Source organism: Porites lutea, chromosome 3 (genome assembly GCF_958299795.1).
Source record: "Porites lutea chromosome 3, jaPorLute2.1, whole genome shotgun sequence".
NCBI lineage: Eukaryota > Metazoa > Cnidaria > Anthozoa > Scleractinia > Poritidae > Porites > Porites lutea.
Window position 1 is genome coordinate 4,754,757 of NC_133203.1, and position 16,067 is coordinate 4,770,823.

Below are 16,067 nucleotides of genomic sequence, written 5' to 3' on the forward strand. Positions count from 1 at the left end.
TACCCGTGGTGGTGCTTGGCATGGACGACCAATGGGTGGCCGACCTGGTGGAAATGCAAGCCCTGAAAAAGTGGAATCGCGGGGTGCGGTACCTGTTGACGGTGGTGGACGTGTTGTCGAAATACGCTTGGGTGGAACCTCTGAAGGACAAGACCGGCAAAGCAGTGGCGGCGGCGTTCGAGCGCATCCTGAAGCGGGCTAAGGGACGACAGCCTCTGCGATTGCAGACGGACGCCGGGAAAGAGTTCTACAACCGCGTGTTTCAGAGTGTGATGACGCGACACAACATTCATCATTTCTCGACCCGCGGGGATACCAAGGCGTCGGTGGTGGAACGATTCAATCGTACCTTGAAAGAACGCATGTACCGTTACTTTACCGCCCGCAACACCTACCGGTACGTGGATGCCTTACCCGCCTTGGTGCAAGGGTACAACGCCACCAAACATCGAAGCATTGGCATGGCCCCTCGCGACGTGACGCGGGCCGAGGAGCGCCAGGTGTGGCAACGTCTGTACGGCAAACGCTTGGCCCGTCACGTGCGTCCGCAATGGAAACCGGGCGATCGCGTCCGATTACAGAAACAGCACCGGCCGTTCGAGAAAGGGTATCTGCCCGGCTGGACCGAAGAGGTGTTCATCATCGACCGAGCCGTGCCGGGGCCCGTGGCCACCTATAAAATCAAGGAGTGGGACGGAGAGCCCATTGAAGGCACCTTCTATGAACAAGACGTGCAGAAAGTCGACGTGCCGGACGACGCGCTGTTTCGCGTGGAGAAAGTATTGCAGCGTCGACGCCAAGAGGTCAAGGTGCGTTGGAAAGGCTGGCCCAAAAAGTACGACAGTTGGATTCCCAAGCGTAGTTTGGCCTCGTTATGAGTCGTCGAGTGGCTTTGATGCCCGCCCCGTTGGCGGGGCCGTCGGCGGCGCCGTTGGGTCGTATGCAGAGTGCCCCGCTACCCAGCCAAAAGACTTGGATGGATATGATGGAACGTTTGGAAGCCAAGTACGGACCCAAGAAGGGGAAGAGGAAGGTCAAGAAGGTCCGTAAGAAGAAGAAGCGCCCTGCCAAGAAGAAGCGTCCCTCCAAGAAGGCCCAGCGCGCGTTCCGGGCCAAGTTGCGAGGCATGGTCAAGCGCGGCAAGAGCGTCACGTTGGACACGACGCTACGTCGGCTGGTGCAAGCGTTCCCCCAGGCCGATCACGCGTTGAAGGTCTGGCCCAAACGGTCCAGTTTGCATAGTACCGTGGGTCGGGTGCCCGGGTCCAAGCGTAAATTGAATACGTTCCTATAAAAACGGGTCAGTCTCGACCCGCGAGGAAAGAGAGAGAGATGGAACCGTCGAGTCGTTCGTTGTACGTCACGTTGCTGAGTAACACCAGCAAACCGGAATTTCCCCGCAATACGCCGGCCTCGTTTAAGGTGCGTCTGCCGTACCCGTTGCGCGTCAAGAACTGGCAAGTGGGCGTGGCCGGCGTCTACTTACCCGGGCCACCGAATGTGGTCTCGCATGCGGTGACGTCGCATCCCGTGACGTCGCATCCGACCGCCCCTCTGACGGAACATCGACAATCGAATTTGTACAAGGGATCGACCAACCAACGATTGGTGCGCATGTATTCCCGAGCCAATAAGGGGGACGATGTGACCGGGATACAAGAGATCACCACGACCATGGAGGACGCCGACATGCCCGAAGCCACCACGGGGGTGACGTTTATGAAAAAAGTGGTCCGTTGGTTGGAACAAGATAGGCTGAAGAAACTCTTTACCGGGTATATCTTTGGTACCACCGAGGTGGATTTTACGCCTCGGTTCGAATGGAAGGACGAGGCGGGGGTGTCTACGTTGTGGATCCTGAATGATAAAATCAACATTGCCTTCAACAAACCGCGCCCTTACTTGGGGTTCAATCTGGTGTTGGCTGAAACGATGGGATGGATTAAGAAAAAGGAAGACCAATCGTACGAGCTGGGTCCCAATTTGTTGATGTACCCGCATCTGAAGCGACCCAAGGCCGCCAAGATCGGGGCCGACGGGGATAAGAACCAATTGTTCACGTTTACGGATTACGTGCACGTGCACCGAGGCATGGCGTATTTGTCCATGGTGATGGATTGGCAGTTTGTGAATTTGGACGAGGCCTATGCCCAGGCCACCACGCACGTGTACGTCCCTCCCAAGGTCCTGTGGAATCGTTTCCGATGGATCATGGACGACGAGAGCGTGTGGATCAAGGATGGGGGGATTAGTTCCTTGGGGTTTGTCAATCTGGAAGGCTCCCCGCATTATTGGAAGAAGAAGACCGTGGGCATGACGTTGACGAAAAGCGGCAACAAGTACGAACCCAAGTTTGGTTGGCTCATCGGCACCACCAAGTTGAGCAAGACCGGCACGTATAGAATCATCGTCGAGATCTACACGACCGACCAGGTCTTGTTTGACAAGACGAGCGTGACTGCCTGGTTTAGTTTCTACGTGCAGAACATCGACTCGGCCGTGACGACGCACGTGCACGAATACCTGGGCACCCACATGGTGTATTACCATCGCCTCGTACAAGATTTCCGGCTGACGCAGCAGTCGGACGATACGTCGCGGATGTACCTCAAGGTGACCATGGACGGCGTGCCCAGCACGTACCCGGCCACGTTGACGGATCAATGTTACGTGGTGGTCTACGGGTACAACATTGCGGCGCCATGGCAACCCATCAGTCAAGTCACCGACGTGTACGACGGTCATCCGGTCATTCGGCGAGGCACCACCACCACCTCCTCCAGTAGCACCACCCAAACGACCACCACGCCCACCCATCAGGGGAGTCAAGAGAAACAGAAGAAGACCACGGTGACGCCCGCGATGCACGGGGACCACCCCACGCGTTCGGTGCATCTGTACTGCAATGCGGTGGAGAGCAGTATCGTGGGGACGCAGATCACCAATTTCTTGCGAGACCTGCCCTATAAAGACGAGCCCATCCGCTGGGAACCGGAACACGTGCAGTATCACCGGGTGCGCGGAGACACGGTGGAAATTGTCGAAGTGGAAGTGGCCGAGACGAACGGCGAGTTGATGACCTTGAACCCGGCGGGAGAGACGCAAGTGACGTTGCATTTCCAGGCATGAATCGGATCGTGTTGGTCAGTGATCCCACGGAAGAGTTTCCCACCAATACCTCCAGTTCGTTCAAAGTGCGCCTGCCCGTGCCTTTGACATTGAAGGGGGAAGGATGGAAGGTGGGGCTGGCGGCCATCTCCACCCCCGACGCGGCCTTGGATTTGACGAGATTCGCGACGGCCGGCAACCCTCGCGTGCTCCTCGTGGGTTCCAAGTTGGTGAGGAATTTGGGGCCCAACGACACCCCGGTCCACTATCAAACCACCATCCAGATCAAGGAACTGACCGACGATCCCAGCGTGGTGGATGGGGTGAGTCTGATGAAAGCCCTCATAGGCAAAGCGCAGTTTAACGAGGTGAAAGAAGCCCAATCGAAGAGTAAACGGCTCTACGACAAGTTTCGGGTCACGTACGAATGGGACGGCGAGGACCTGCGCATGCTGGCCAAGGAGTTGGACGACATTGCCTTGACGACCGGCATGACGTTCGTGGAATGGCATGTGCACGTGAGCATGGCCAAGCTGATGGGGTGGCTGGTGCAAAACAAAGATAAGAGTTATGCCTTGGGCCCCAATCTCCGTTACGAACTCATTTACAAGACGCATTCGTCGCTCGGGAATTATTACCAAGACGTCAAGAACACGGAACTGAACAACCACGACCTTTGGAAAATAGAAAGCGACCACTTGCAGTTGAGTCAGTGTATCAATTGGCGCTTCGTCAACTTGAACGTGGCTTTCCGAGAGGCGGTGGGGAAACCCTTGAGCACCTTTCTGGTCTACTCGGACTTGGTGGACAGCAATATCGTCGGCAGTCAACTGCATGCCATGGTGCGCGAAGTGGAGCACCGACACCAAGGCAAGGGCGTGGCCTACTTTGAACCCTTACACATCCAATGGTTACCGTGTCGGCGCGAGTACATGGACGTCGTGGAGGTGATACTTGCCAAGAGTCAAGGAGAGTTGGTCCAGTTCGGCGCGGGACGCACCCTGGTCACCTTCCTGTTCGAACGAGACGTATAAAAAAGGCGCGTGCCTCGGGTCATGTATCACATCATGTGGGGAGGCAGTCTGACGCGATACCGTCCACCACCCCTGCCACCGCAGGATGGACGAGGACTGAAGAGGGATTTGCTGTTTGATGTGGGCGGACCCATTCTGTCCAATTTCGCGAAAGCCGGCGCGAAAGCCATGGGACAAGGGATAAAAGAAAACTTGAAACGCAAGGCCCTTCCCATTCTCGCGACGGTGGCCAAGAGGAAGGCGACCTCGGTGGGTAAGAGAGTAGGGACGTCGTTGTACAAGAAAGGGGCGAAACGCTTACGCGACGTGCTGGGTGTGTGAGAGGATGCGTCCACGAAGGTTGGTGGTGCAATCCAGGCCTCGTTATCAACGGAGCGTACCCTCGCCGTTTGCACGACAACGAGGGGGATGGATTAGTGCCAGCGTCCCCAAACCCCCGGGGTACGACTTGACGAAATGGTTGTTGGCCCAACAACGTCGAGGTCGCGCCCAGCGCGGTGGATGGTTCAATCCTCACATCCCCAAACCGCCAGGCTTCGGCCTGCCCAAATGGGTGGCGGCCAGGATGCGTATAAAACGACCACGCCGCCGCTGAGGAGACGCACTCCTCCTCCTTTGGCGTCATGAGTAGTTTGGACATTTTCTCGGTCCCTCCGACCGACTACGATCTGCAGGGGTATAAGATGGTACCCTACCACAAATTGAGTACCAGCATCACGCCCATGAAGTTCTCGGTGCAGGCCTTGGAAGATTACGTGGATTTGAATCGTAGTTATTTCGTCATCGACCTGCGGTTGTATTCGTCGTCCCAGAACGGCATCGTGGCCGATGCCAATGCGGCGTCGGATGCCAACAACACCCGGTTCGTGTACGCCGTCAACAACTTGGCCCACACCATCTTCAAGCAGATCAACTTGCGGTTCAATGGCACCCTGATGACCGAACAGACCGACACGTACGCCTACTCGGCCTATTTCCAGACGCTGCTCAACTACCACCGCGACGATGGAGAAACGTTGTTGCAGCCTCAAGGTTGGGTCAATTTCTTGAACGTCACGGCTTCGCTGGCCGCCGCGGGCAACGACGACGACAAAAGTACCACCAATGGCTGGGCCCACGGCGACACCAACCTGCTCAAGACCCTGACCACCCCGTTCCGAAACAACAACGTGGTCCGTTTGGTCATGCGACCGTACCTGCCTGCCTTCCACACGGGCAAGATCATGGTGCCCGGGGTGGAAATGAATTTTGAGTTGCACTTCAACAGTCCCGATTTCTACACCTTTAGTACGCTGACCAGTGGTACCGGCGTCAAGCGGTACGTAACGTTGCGAGAGCAAGATGTGGACATCACCTTGCACTTGTGCCGACTGAACCTTAACCCGGATGTCTACGGGTCCCTGGAAACTGAGCGCAAGATCCGCAAGCAGGTGGTCAGGTACCCGGTGGTGTGTGATCAGATTCGCTCATTCACGTTCAACGGGACCACCACCGTGTGGCAGCAAGATAATTTGTTCTTGGGCAGAGTCCCCCAGCGCATGATCGTGGGGATCTTGGACAGCACGGCCTTCAATGGGGACAAAGAAAAGTATCCGTTTGCCTTCCAGAAGAAAGGGGTGACGTCCGTGCGTCAGTTTATCGAGGGGGAAGAGTACCCGTACGTCACCCTGGAACTGAACGGGGCCAATGACCGCAAAGATCGACTGGGGTATTATCGGTTCTTGGAAGCCGCCGGGGCCGTGCCCAAACATCGCGAGTTCATGGTCAAACCGGACGAGTGGGGACAAGACAAGAATTGTACCTTGTTCATGTGGAACAACGTGCCCAGCGGGGATGCGGATGGGTACAAACTCAATCCCAAGCAGACCGGCAACGTGCGTCTGGAGATCAAGTTCAGAGCGGCCCTGAATGCCAACATCACCATCTTGGTGTGGGGCGAATTTGAAGGCGTCATCTACATCGATCACTTGGGTGCCGTGACGTATGATAACAAAGTGTAAAGGGTCTCCTGGGTTTAGTTGAACGATGGAACTGGTGGCGTTGAGTGATCGTCAATTGAGAGCCTTGGCGCTCTCGGACCCCGAGTTGAAGCGCGTGTTTCAAGGCGTCTATCCCTCCGATCGATTGCCCGAGCATCCTCCCAAGACCACCCGAGGGGCCTACATCGTCAACACGGACCCGGCCGGCGAACCGGGTCAGCATTGGTTGGCCCTCTGGACGGAAGAGGGGGTGTGCGAAGTGATGGACAGTTACGGGTTGCCCTTGACCGTCTACGAAGCGCCGGGATTTCACGAATGGATCGCGCGGCATTGGAAATACGTGGTGCGTAGCGACAAGACGTTGCAAGCCTACGACAGTCTGGCCTGTGGCCATTATGTTTTTGCGTACCTGCAAGACCGCGTGCGACAACGGAGCCTGTTGGAGTTTGTGGAAAGTTTTCGAGACGGCGATTACGTGTGGAACGATCATCGCGTGGGGGAACGCGTCCGTGACTGGATCCAGAGTACACTGCGCGACGTGGGCATGGACGAACCCGATGGACCGGATACGCAACGCTGTGTCTCTCGACGTTGTTTATTTCCTTCATTAAACGACTCTTGACGCTTGACCGAGGTGTGTGTTTTTTATGGGTGTCCCACAAGGGGGAGACGGCGGGAAAGGACGACTATATAAAGGGGACGGGACCCAGATTCAACGTGGGTGCGGGGGACCTCCGCGCGAGCGGTCGGTCCGACCTCAAGGGTTCTCTCCCGGCCGGTGGTGGGTACGTCCGGTATTTCCATAAAAATAGTACCACCCTTGACCACTGCATGACCGAGTCTGGCCGCGGGGGTTCTCCGTACTCATTTCCCCAGGGGACCTTAGCTCAGTGGGTAGAGCAGCGGCTTCGCCAGCCGTGGGTCATCGGTTCGAGTCCGATAGGTTCCACGCCACGTCGTCGCGGGCGCTCCATAAAAAACCGGTGCGCTCGCGGCGACGTGATTTTTTTGGGTGAGACAATGATTACGCGACAAGATAAGCGACGTGTCCTGGAAGCCTTGGACGAACGTCTGTTGATGGAACTCGTGATCCATCCCGTGGACGCGTTTTGCGACACCTGGGATTATGGACACTATCGACTCTTCCGTCGATTAACGTGGGCCGGCGATTGGCTGGGGTTGACCCGAGCGTTGAACGCCTGCCCGGAAACCGCCGTGGTGGAGACCACGCTGACCCTGATAAAAGACGCCTCGCCGCGATTGTACGCCATGGTGTCGACATGATTCGACATCCCTGCAACACACTGGTGGGCGGCCCGTCGGGGAGCGGAAAATCGACGTGGACGCGCCGTTTGTTACAGCACGCCGATCAATTGATGTACCCCCCTCCTCGGGTGAAACATTATTGTTACGGGGCCTGGCAACCGGCCTTTGACGAGATGAAGCAAGAGAAGGTGCAGTTTCACGAAGGACTGCCCACGTCGGAGGAGTTGGACCAATGGTTCGGTCCCACGCAAGGGGGACTCTTGGTGTTGGACGATCTCATGGACGAAGGCGCCAACGACAAACGCGTGTTGGATCTCTTTTCCAAGCACTCGCATCATCGGAACATCAGCGTCCTCTTCCTGTGCCAGGATCTATTCCCGCCAGGCAAATTCGCCAAAACCATTTCGCGCAACGCCCATTACATCGTGGCGTTCAAGAACCCGCGGGATCAAGTGGGCATGCGCACCTTGGCGCTGCAAGCCTTTCCCAACGACTGGTCTCACGTGATGAACATCTTTCGCGAATGCACCCAGCGTCCTTTTGGCTATTTAATGCTGGACTTGCATCCCGCGTCAGACGATCGGTACCGTCTCTTCACCAACGTGTTACCGGAGGAAGGACCGACGGAAACCTATGAACGTCAAGCATGAGTCGACGGACCACCCCCTCGTCCGACGAGTTTCGGGACGATCTGGATTTCGACCAATTGACCTGGGAGAATGAACTGGCTCGAGAACGGGCGCGACAACAGCGGAGACGCCAGGGAGGTCGGCAACGGGACTTATCGGAACGCTTGGAAGGGCACACCACGCCCTTGTCGGTGGGTGTCGGACGGTCCCCCCTCGTCACGCCCCGTGCGGTGCGAGATGCCTTGCAACGAGCCATGGACCTCTCGGGCATCCCCACGGCCCCGCCGGCCGGGGTAGGCGTGGCGCCCAATGTCTCGTCGCCGAGTTCGGGCGTGCCCAGCGTGACGGCCATCCGGGCCGCGACCCAGGACTTGCCGTCGCCCACGTTTAGTCCCCGACAAATCGGTGTCATGGAACAGATTCTTCGAAATGAGGTGCCCGAAGATCAAATCGATGCCCTGTTGGACTCGGTGGGGCTCGACTTTAACCAATTGACCGATTACATCGGCCGACGCCCCCTGTCGCCCACGCTCACTGCCCGTCAAATCGACGTCATGGAACAGATTGCCCGAGGGAATTTTCCGCCCGGGCAGATGGAGAACCTGTTGACGTCCGTGGGTCTCACCAAGGATCAATTGAACCAATATATTACCAACCGTCCCCCGACACCCCGGACCCCTTCACCAGCCCCGGCACCGCGAGGACGAGGTCGAGGTCGAGGCCGGGGACGCGGCGGGGTGCCACCCGGAGGGGGTGGCGGGGGCGACGATGGAGGCCCGCCCGGCGGCGGGGGTGGCGGTGGCGGCGGCGGGGGCCGTCGTGGCCGTGGGCGTGGGCGTGGCACACCCCCTCGACGAGCACGGATGAATCAAGACGAATTACGACGTCAGATGGATCTGTTGGCCGAAGATGCTCGTCAACGGTCGGTGGGGCGCCGCATTGCCGGCATCACGCATACCAATACCGTCACCACGGTCTACAAGGATGGAGGCGAACCCGAAGTCTATCGCACCTCGTCGCGTTTGTCCACCCCCAACACGGTATAAAAACAGCCTCAGTTCCTTACCCCATCACTTCGCATCATGGTACGACGCGGACGGAGACGACGACGACGACGCTACTACCAACGAGGGGGAATTTTACCCTTTCTCATCCCTCTCGCCATGGCCGCCGAGAAGGCCGCGCGCAAGAAACGCCTGGGGAAAATCTCTTGGTAGTAGGTGCAAGCGAACCAGCGCCACCGAATGTTCAAGATGACCGGGGCCAAGTAATCCTATAAAGACCCCCTGGTACGTTGGGAAAAGGTAGGAGGACACCATGGTGCGACGCCTACAACGACAACTGCCCTTTTTGCGGAGCGTGTTGCGAGAAGCCGACCAGCACGTGCGACGGGAACGATTGCAGCATGCCAATGCCGATCAAGTCAATGCCATCAGTGAGTTGGTGATGAACACCTTGAAAGGGAATGTGACCGTCCCGCCTCGACTCTTGGATCAGTTGCGTCCGCACAAGCAGGCCTTGCGCGAGATGGCGCGTCGCAAGCATTCCATAAAACGGCGACGGCACGTCATGATGGCTCAAACTGGGGCGGGTGTGTGGCACGCCTTGGATCGCGTGTGTCGTCATTGCCTGTCAAGATGAGTCACGGACCGTACCAGAAAAAGTACCTGGTGTCCCCGGCGGACATGGAGCGACTGGTGGACCATTACAAAGGCACGTTGATGGAGAATTCGCGGTTGACGCATGCCGCGCGGTTGGCGGCCAAACAACACGTCTTGTTGGCTTCCCCCGAGATCCCGCCGGCCACCAAAAAGATCCGCCTCAAAGCCCTGGGACCCCAGGTGCGTCGAGCCACCAGACGCGTGCGGACCATGAATTTGCCGGCGGCCGGAGTGGCGGCGGGGGCCGACGACGACGACGACGACCAGTTTGCCCAAGGACCCATGGAGACCTTCTTGAAAACGCTTATAAAAAGCAGCACGCCCCAACCCAAGACCACACCCAAAGGGAAGCCGAAAGTTCCACCCAAGCCGAAATTTCTGTCCAAGACACCCATCTCGTTACCGGCCGACGATTGGGAAGAGGAATTGGCCACGCCCATTCCCAGTACGTCCAAGAGCAAAGGCAAGTCCCCTGCTCCCACCCAGAAGAAGAAAAAAATCCGCTTCAGTTATCATCTCCCCAAGGTGCCCAAAGAAACGCAGAAGTTGAAACGTCAACCCGGCTGGAGCGAGTGGGGTGAAAAGGTGCAGCGGAAACTCGATGGCAAGGACTACTAGACGCCGCCGCCGCGCGTCGCGCCGTGGACGGCGCCGCCGTCGCATGATCGGTCGGGGTTTGGACGTCCAAAAATGGTTGGGCAAGACAGGCATCGAATTTCATTGGCCGGGGTATCAATACATGGGCCCAGGCACCCATTTGGAGAAACGTCTGAAGCGCGGGGATCCCGGCATCAACCGGCTGGACCGCATTTCCAAACAGCACGATATTGATTATTCTCGGGCGCGCAATCTCCAGGACAAGTGGAAAGCCGACGACAAGATGATTCGCGCCATTCAAACCCTCCCGGGAAAAAAGACCATGACCGAACGCGTCGTCAAAAAAATAATGCAAGCTAAACGTAAATTTAAACTGTAACCAAACATGTTTATTGTCTCGAGGTTGTGTAACTAAAGTAGAGTTCTAGTGACCTATTAAATATTACATTTCACACTATACAGTTTACATCTCAGTTTTTTTCATCGCGTCACACTTGAAGATTGTCACACTTAAAGATAGTCCCTGATTCCCGTCCTGGGCTCCTTAAGAGCATCCCTCAGCTTGCCAATCGATGGGGTCTGACCATTCGGGCGGCATCATCACGTACATGACTTCCGTGGCACTCAAACCCACATCTTTATCGGTGGGGCATTCACGTAACATTTTCTGGCACTGTTCACAACGACCGTACACTTTAAAGACAGGACGTACTAGTATGTCGTCATCGGGGACAATGTCCGCCTCAGTTAACAAGATTTTCAAGAAATCGAATGATGGATGAATCTTGATTGCTGTTGGTAGAGGCAGCATCTCCTTCGTCAACCCGCAACAAATCATCGCCCGTAATTCGATGGGTTCCGGGGGCGGGAGGGTCTTGGTTTCCATGTTGTACTTGGTAAGGTAAGAAAAAATGCCCAACAACCGCTTGCTGATCTTGTCGGAATTGCCCGTCGTCAAACATCGGAGGAGCGCCGGCAGTTCCTTCTTCATCAGGGTAAAGTGCCACGAGGGGTTGGGTAAACAGTGTTGTCCGTGCCTGAAGACGGGCCCGGTAATTCTGTCATGGCAATAGGGACAAAGGACCAAACAATTCTTGGACAGCAAAAAGCCAAACCAAGCACGCACACAGCTGTGATGTATGGACCGGCCACAGCAGGGCATGTACTGAACATCGGAGGGTTCGAGCTCCTTTCGGCTGACTCCCAAGGAAACGAGCGTCTGGTCCACCAAGTACCGTCGAAAGATACTTCCCACGCAAACTACGCAGCAGCCATCCCGTGACCCCATTTGATGAACGAGGCCTGCCGGACTACCTCGACTCTTTATACCTTCCCTACCTACTTCCAGACTCCCCCCTTTAGGCCCAAAAACCCGGGGGGATACCCCCCCATCCCCCCTGGGTTCCCCCTTCCCAAGAGGGCCTCTGGGACGCCCTCTTGGGAAAACGACCTTCTCTTTATAAAAAGAGCCCTCAGCCCTTCAGCACTTCATCGTATTCCGGGCTTCGCTCGAGTCCGATGCGCTCGAATTGGCCAAGACAAAACCGGGAGCCTCCTGTGGAGCCGTCGTCACATCCTGCCAGGCGGTTTTCATTCTCTTTGTAAGAAGCAGTTGTTCCTGTGGAGCTCACATCCTGTCAGGCTGTTTTCATTCTCGTTGAAAGAAGAAGCTGTCTCTTCAGGAGAAGTTGCAGACCTCGAAAAGTGAATGATCCTCTCCAAGGCTTGCCACGCCTTAGTTGCCTTTGTCTTGTACATCTCCCTCATTTAGTTCCCTCCATGCCTTTGGAACAGAGACAAATAGTCAAGCCATAATTCTGTCGTGGAAACGGATGCCTTTGGGTGCAGATACCTGGTTTCCTGTCTGTATTTTCTTCGTCACTGCTTTCGTCATCCCTTTGTGTTCTCTGTACTTTGTTCCTCCAACAATGGCCGAGGGCAGACGTCCAAGCTTGTCCTGTACCGCTACCGTCTTGAACAATCCCGTGGAAGACTGTTTAACTGCTGTTGACGTGATCCCGTCTGATCCTACCATTGCCGCCGCCTTGAATGATTCGGATGAAGATGCCGCTTGTTTGGAGGTTCTGGAAGCCTTGGAAGATCCTGTCCAGGCAGCCCTCAATGATAGCGCTGAAGAGGCGGCTTGCCTAGAGGCTCTCCAGGCCGTCGAAGCCGACCCATTGCCTCTCGAATTCGAACTCGTACCGCACGTGGATCGTCGAGTCCGTAAATTCGGACTGCATCGCCGTGTGTTTACCACGCGCCTCGTCCAACGGGGAGGTGCCCTTCGTCCCGAACTGATTCCGCGAGACCAGCTTCCATCTTTGTTGGATCAAGCCCTCCAGATCGCCATCCAGCGGCAAGTGTTAGACCAGCCGGGGGTGCATGAAAACGACCATCTGATGCTCAACATGTCCAGCAACAGACTACAACACGCCTACCAGTCTTCCCGGGTCAGAGTCCGCGATTGGCTCCAAGACACCGAACCCGCCCAAATGATGATGCAACAAATGTCCAACATTCTCAACTCCAACGAGAACTTTGCCATCGATGATAGCTTCCATATAGAAGTCAGTCATATCCGAGACAGTGGAGTCGGGTCAGGCAGTCGCGGCCAACGGCCCGGCACCCGCCCCATTGAACAGTTGTTAAAAAACAAATCAAGTGTCGTACGTATTGAAAACAAAGACGAATTGTGTTGTGCCCGAGCGTTGGTCACCGCCAAAGCGTTCCGAGATTGGGGCAGCCGTGACAGCCGGTACCGACACATTGTAATGGGAGGACCCCTTCAAGAAACCTTCGCCCGCCAACTACACAGACGCGCCCGTGTGCCCGAAGGCCCTTGCGGCTTGGGTGAACTGAACTTATTTCAAATTGTATTAGCCTACTACCAAATTGTGGTGGTGTCCGCCGACCATGGGTATCAAATTATTTTTAAAGGCCCTCGCCAACCCGAGGACAAACTCCTCTGCCTCATCAAAGTCCAGGACCATTACCATGTATGTCATTCGTTGAGTGGCTTCTTTGGCAAAGTTTACTTTTGCCTTGACTGTGAAAAATCCTTTAACAGCAACGATTTGCACCATCACCGTTGCCCAGGCCGGAAATGTTCCAGTTGCCACCAAGCCCAATGCCGTGACTTTTCCACAGCAGCTGGCCCGGCCGCCGTCCTATGCCGAGACTGCAAACGCTTCTTTTTCGGTGCCGACTGCCTCCTGAACCATCAGACGCATACCAGTACGGGGCGTGTAGCGCCCGTTCCTCAAGCATCTGTGTGCAGCACCCACAAACGTTGCCCCAACTGCCAAGTGTTGTGCAAAGGATCAGCCGTCCAACGACACAAATGCGGGTATGGCAAATGCCCATCCTGTAAAGAACAGGTGCCCACAGACACCCATCGATGTTACATACAGCCGATCGTAGAGCAGGCACGCCCCATTGGTCCACGCAGCCATCGTGGAGCCTCCGCCGGGTTGGCCACCCTCCAAGCCAATCTCAGTGAGGAAACCGAGCCTGATGAGACTACAAACGCCTTGCCTCATCCATTATTCCTCTACTTTGACATTGAAGCCCGCCAAGAGACCGGTGAGCACGTGGCCAATTTACTGTGTGCAGAAACCAGTGAAAGTGATGCACAGTTTACCTTTGCGGGAGACTCCTGCATTGAGGCCTTCTTAGACTGGGCCCAAACCTTGACGCGGTCCCCTAACCCGCACGTCAAACGACAAGTCATTTGCCTGGCCCATAATTTTAAAGGGTATGACAGTTACTTCATTTTGGAACAGTGTTACAAACAGTACGTGAAACCAGACCAATTGGTCAATGGGGCCAAAATTTTGTCTCTATCGCTGGCGGACCTTCGCTTCCTCGACAGTTTGTCCTTCTTGCCAATGCCTTTGGCAGCGTTTCCCAAAGCCTTTGGATTACAAGAACTGAAAAAGGGGTTTTTCCCCCATTTTTTTAATACCCAAGACCACCAAGACTATGTAGGACCCATCCCAGCCCACGATTACTATGACCCTCAAGGCATGAGTCCCGCTCGTAAAGCAGAGTTTGAAGCATGGCATGCAGAACGCCGGGCCGAACACTACGAGTTCCATTTTCAAGAGGAACTCCTTAGTTACTGCCAAAGTGATGTTCGCCTCCTCAAAGAAGGATGTACCAAATTTGCCGCCGAATTTGAACAACTGGCGGGGTTTAACCCGTTTGAACATTGTGTGACCATCGCCTCAGCCTGCAACCGTTTCTTTAGAAAACATTGTTTGACCCCTCAGACCATTGCCTCGGAACCCATTCGAGGCTGGCATCACAAAGGCAAACCTTATTCCCGAGCTGCCCTGGAATGGCTCTATTGGCAGGAGCACGTGGAACGAGAGGCCCGCCATGCGGCCATCACCCCCGACGAGTGGGAGCACCATGACCTGATGGCCCAAGCCTATCCTGACTACCCTCATCCGTTTTTGGAAGAAGATTACATTCAGCATGCCAAAAACAAAGGTGAAATGACGCTCCTGATCGCCTGCCAGCCCATGCGCGTGGACGGTTACAATCCCACCAGTCGTACCGTCTACGAATTCCACGGTTGTTTTTTCCACGGGTGCCCTGCCTGCTTTCCGAACCGCCACGTCCAGATCCGGATGCACGATCGCCAGACCATGCATGACCTGTACCTTCGCACCCAGGCGAGAGACCAAGCCATCGTTCAGTCAGGGTACGCTCTCCAAACCATGTGGGAGTGCGAATGGAAACGTCTCAAGGCCAGCCGCGAGGATATCCAAGGGTTCGTGGACGGCTTGGAGCTCGTAGACCGCCTAGAACCTCGAGACGCCTTTTATGGGGGTCGTACTGAAGCCGTGACCATGCATGCCGTGGCCGATCCAGACCAAGGGGAATCCATTCAGTACTTGGACTTTACCTCTTTGTACCCCTGGGTCAATAAAAATTGCACGTACCCTGTAGGGCATCCAGTCATCCTGACAGAACTACAGTCCACCGACCTGACGCCGTACTTTGGTTTGGCCAAAGTCACCGTGCTGCCGCCGTATGGGTTGTACTTACCCGTGCTGCCCTACAGAGCCCAAGGCAAATTACTCTTTCCATTGTGCCGTTCCTGTGTCGAAGCCGAATTGGTCAAACCCCTCCTTGAGCGTAGCTCCCGCTGCAGCCACACCGATGCAGAAAGAGCCCTCACTGGCACGTGGTGCACGATTGAATTGGAAGAAGCCCTTGCTCAAGGCTACGATGTATTACAAGTCCACGAGATCTGGCATTTTCCGCACACTTCGACCCAATTGTTCGCCCAATACATCAACACCTTCCTCAAATTAAAACAGGAAGCCGATGGGTGGCCAGCCAGCGTAGGTACAGATGCATTAAAACGACAGGAATACATAGCAGCCTACCTGGAACACGAAGGAGTCCAGTTAGAGTACGCGCAGATTGAGAAGAACCCTGCCAAACGTGCCTTAGCCAAATTGATGCTCAATAGTTTTTGGGGCAAATTTGGCCAGGCCAGCAACAAATCGCAAGTGGAAAGCATTTCCAGTCCTGCCAAGTTTCATCAACTGCTCAACCAAGATGATGTCGACATCCACGCCATCCGTGTGGTGAACGAAGAGATGTTAGAAATCGTCTATAATAAGATTGCGGAAGCCACACCCATCCAGCCTCACGTCAACATTTTTATCGCCGCCTTCACCACCGCCCATGCCCGTCTGCATTTGTATCGTCGAGCCTTGTTCCTGTTACAGCCCCAGCAAGTCTTGTACATGGACACGGACAGCATCATTTACA

At 55.6% G+C, this 16,067-nt stretch overlaps 2 protein-coding genes and 1 non-coding gene across 3 annotated transcripts; all 3 read left to right on the top strand.

Annotated features, from left to right (window-relative positions):
• The first annotated feature begins 4,825 nt into the window (after positions 1 to 4,825).
• LOC140931466 (uncharacterized protein F54H12.2-like) lies at positions 4,826 to 6,142 on the top strand. Its single transcript, XM_073381278.1, has one exon. It carries the CDS (start codon positions 4,826 to 4,828, stop codon positions 6,140 to 6,142), a length of 1,317 nt encoding a protein of 438 aa, XP_073237379.1.
• Positions 6,143 to 6,997: 855 nt separating this feature from the next.
• On the top strand, positions 6,998 to 7,070 carry Trnaa-cgc (transfer RNA alanine (anticodon CGC)). Its single transcript has one exon. It is a non-coding gene; the product is annotated as a tRNA-Ala (tRNA).
• A 331-nt stretch (positions 7,071 to 7,401) lies between these two features.
• LOC140931467 (uncharacterized) lies at positions 7,402 to 8,037 on the top strand. The gene has a single exon (XM_073381279.1). It carries the CDS (start codon positions 7,402 to 7,404, stop codon positions 8,035 to 8,037), a length of 636 nt encoding a protein of 211 aa, XP_073237380.1.
• Positions 8,038 to 16,067: the final 8,030 nt, after the last annotated feature.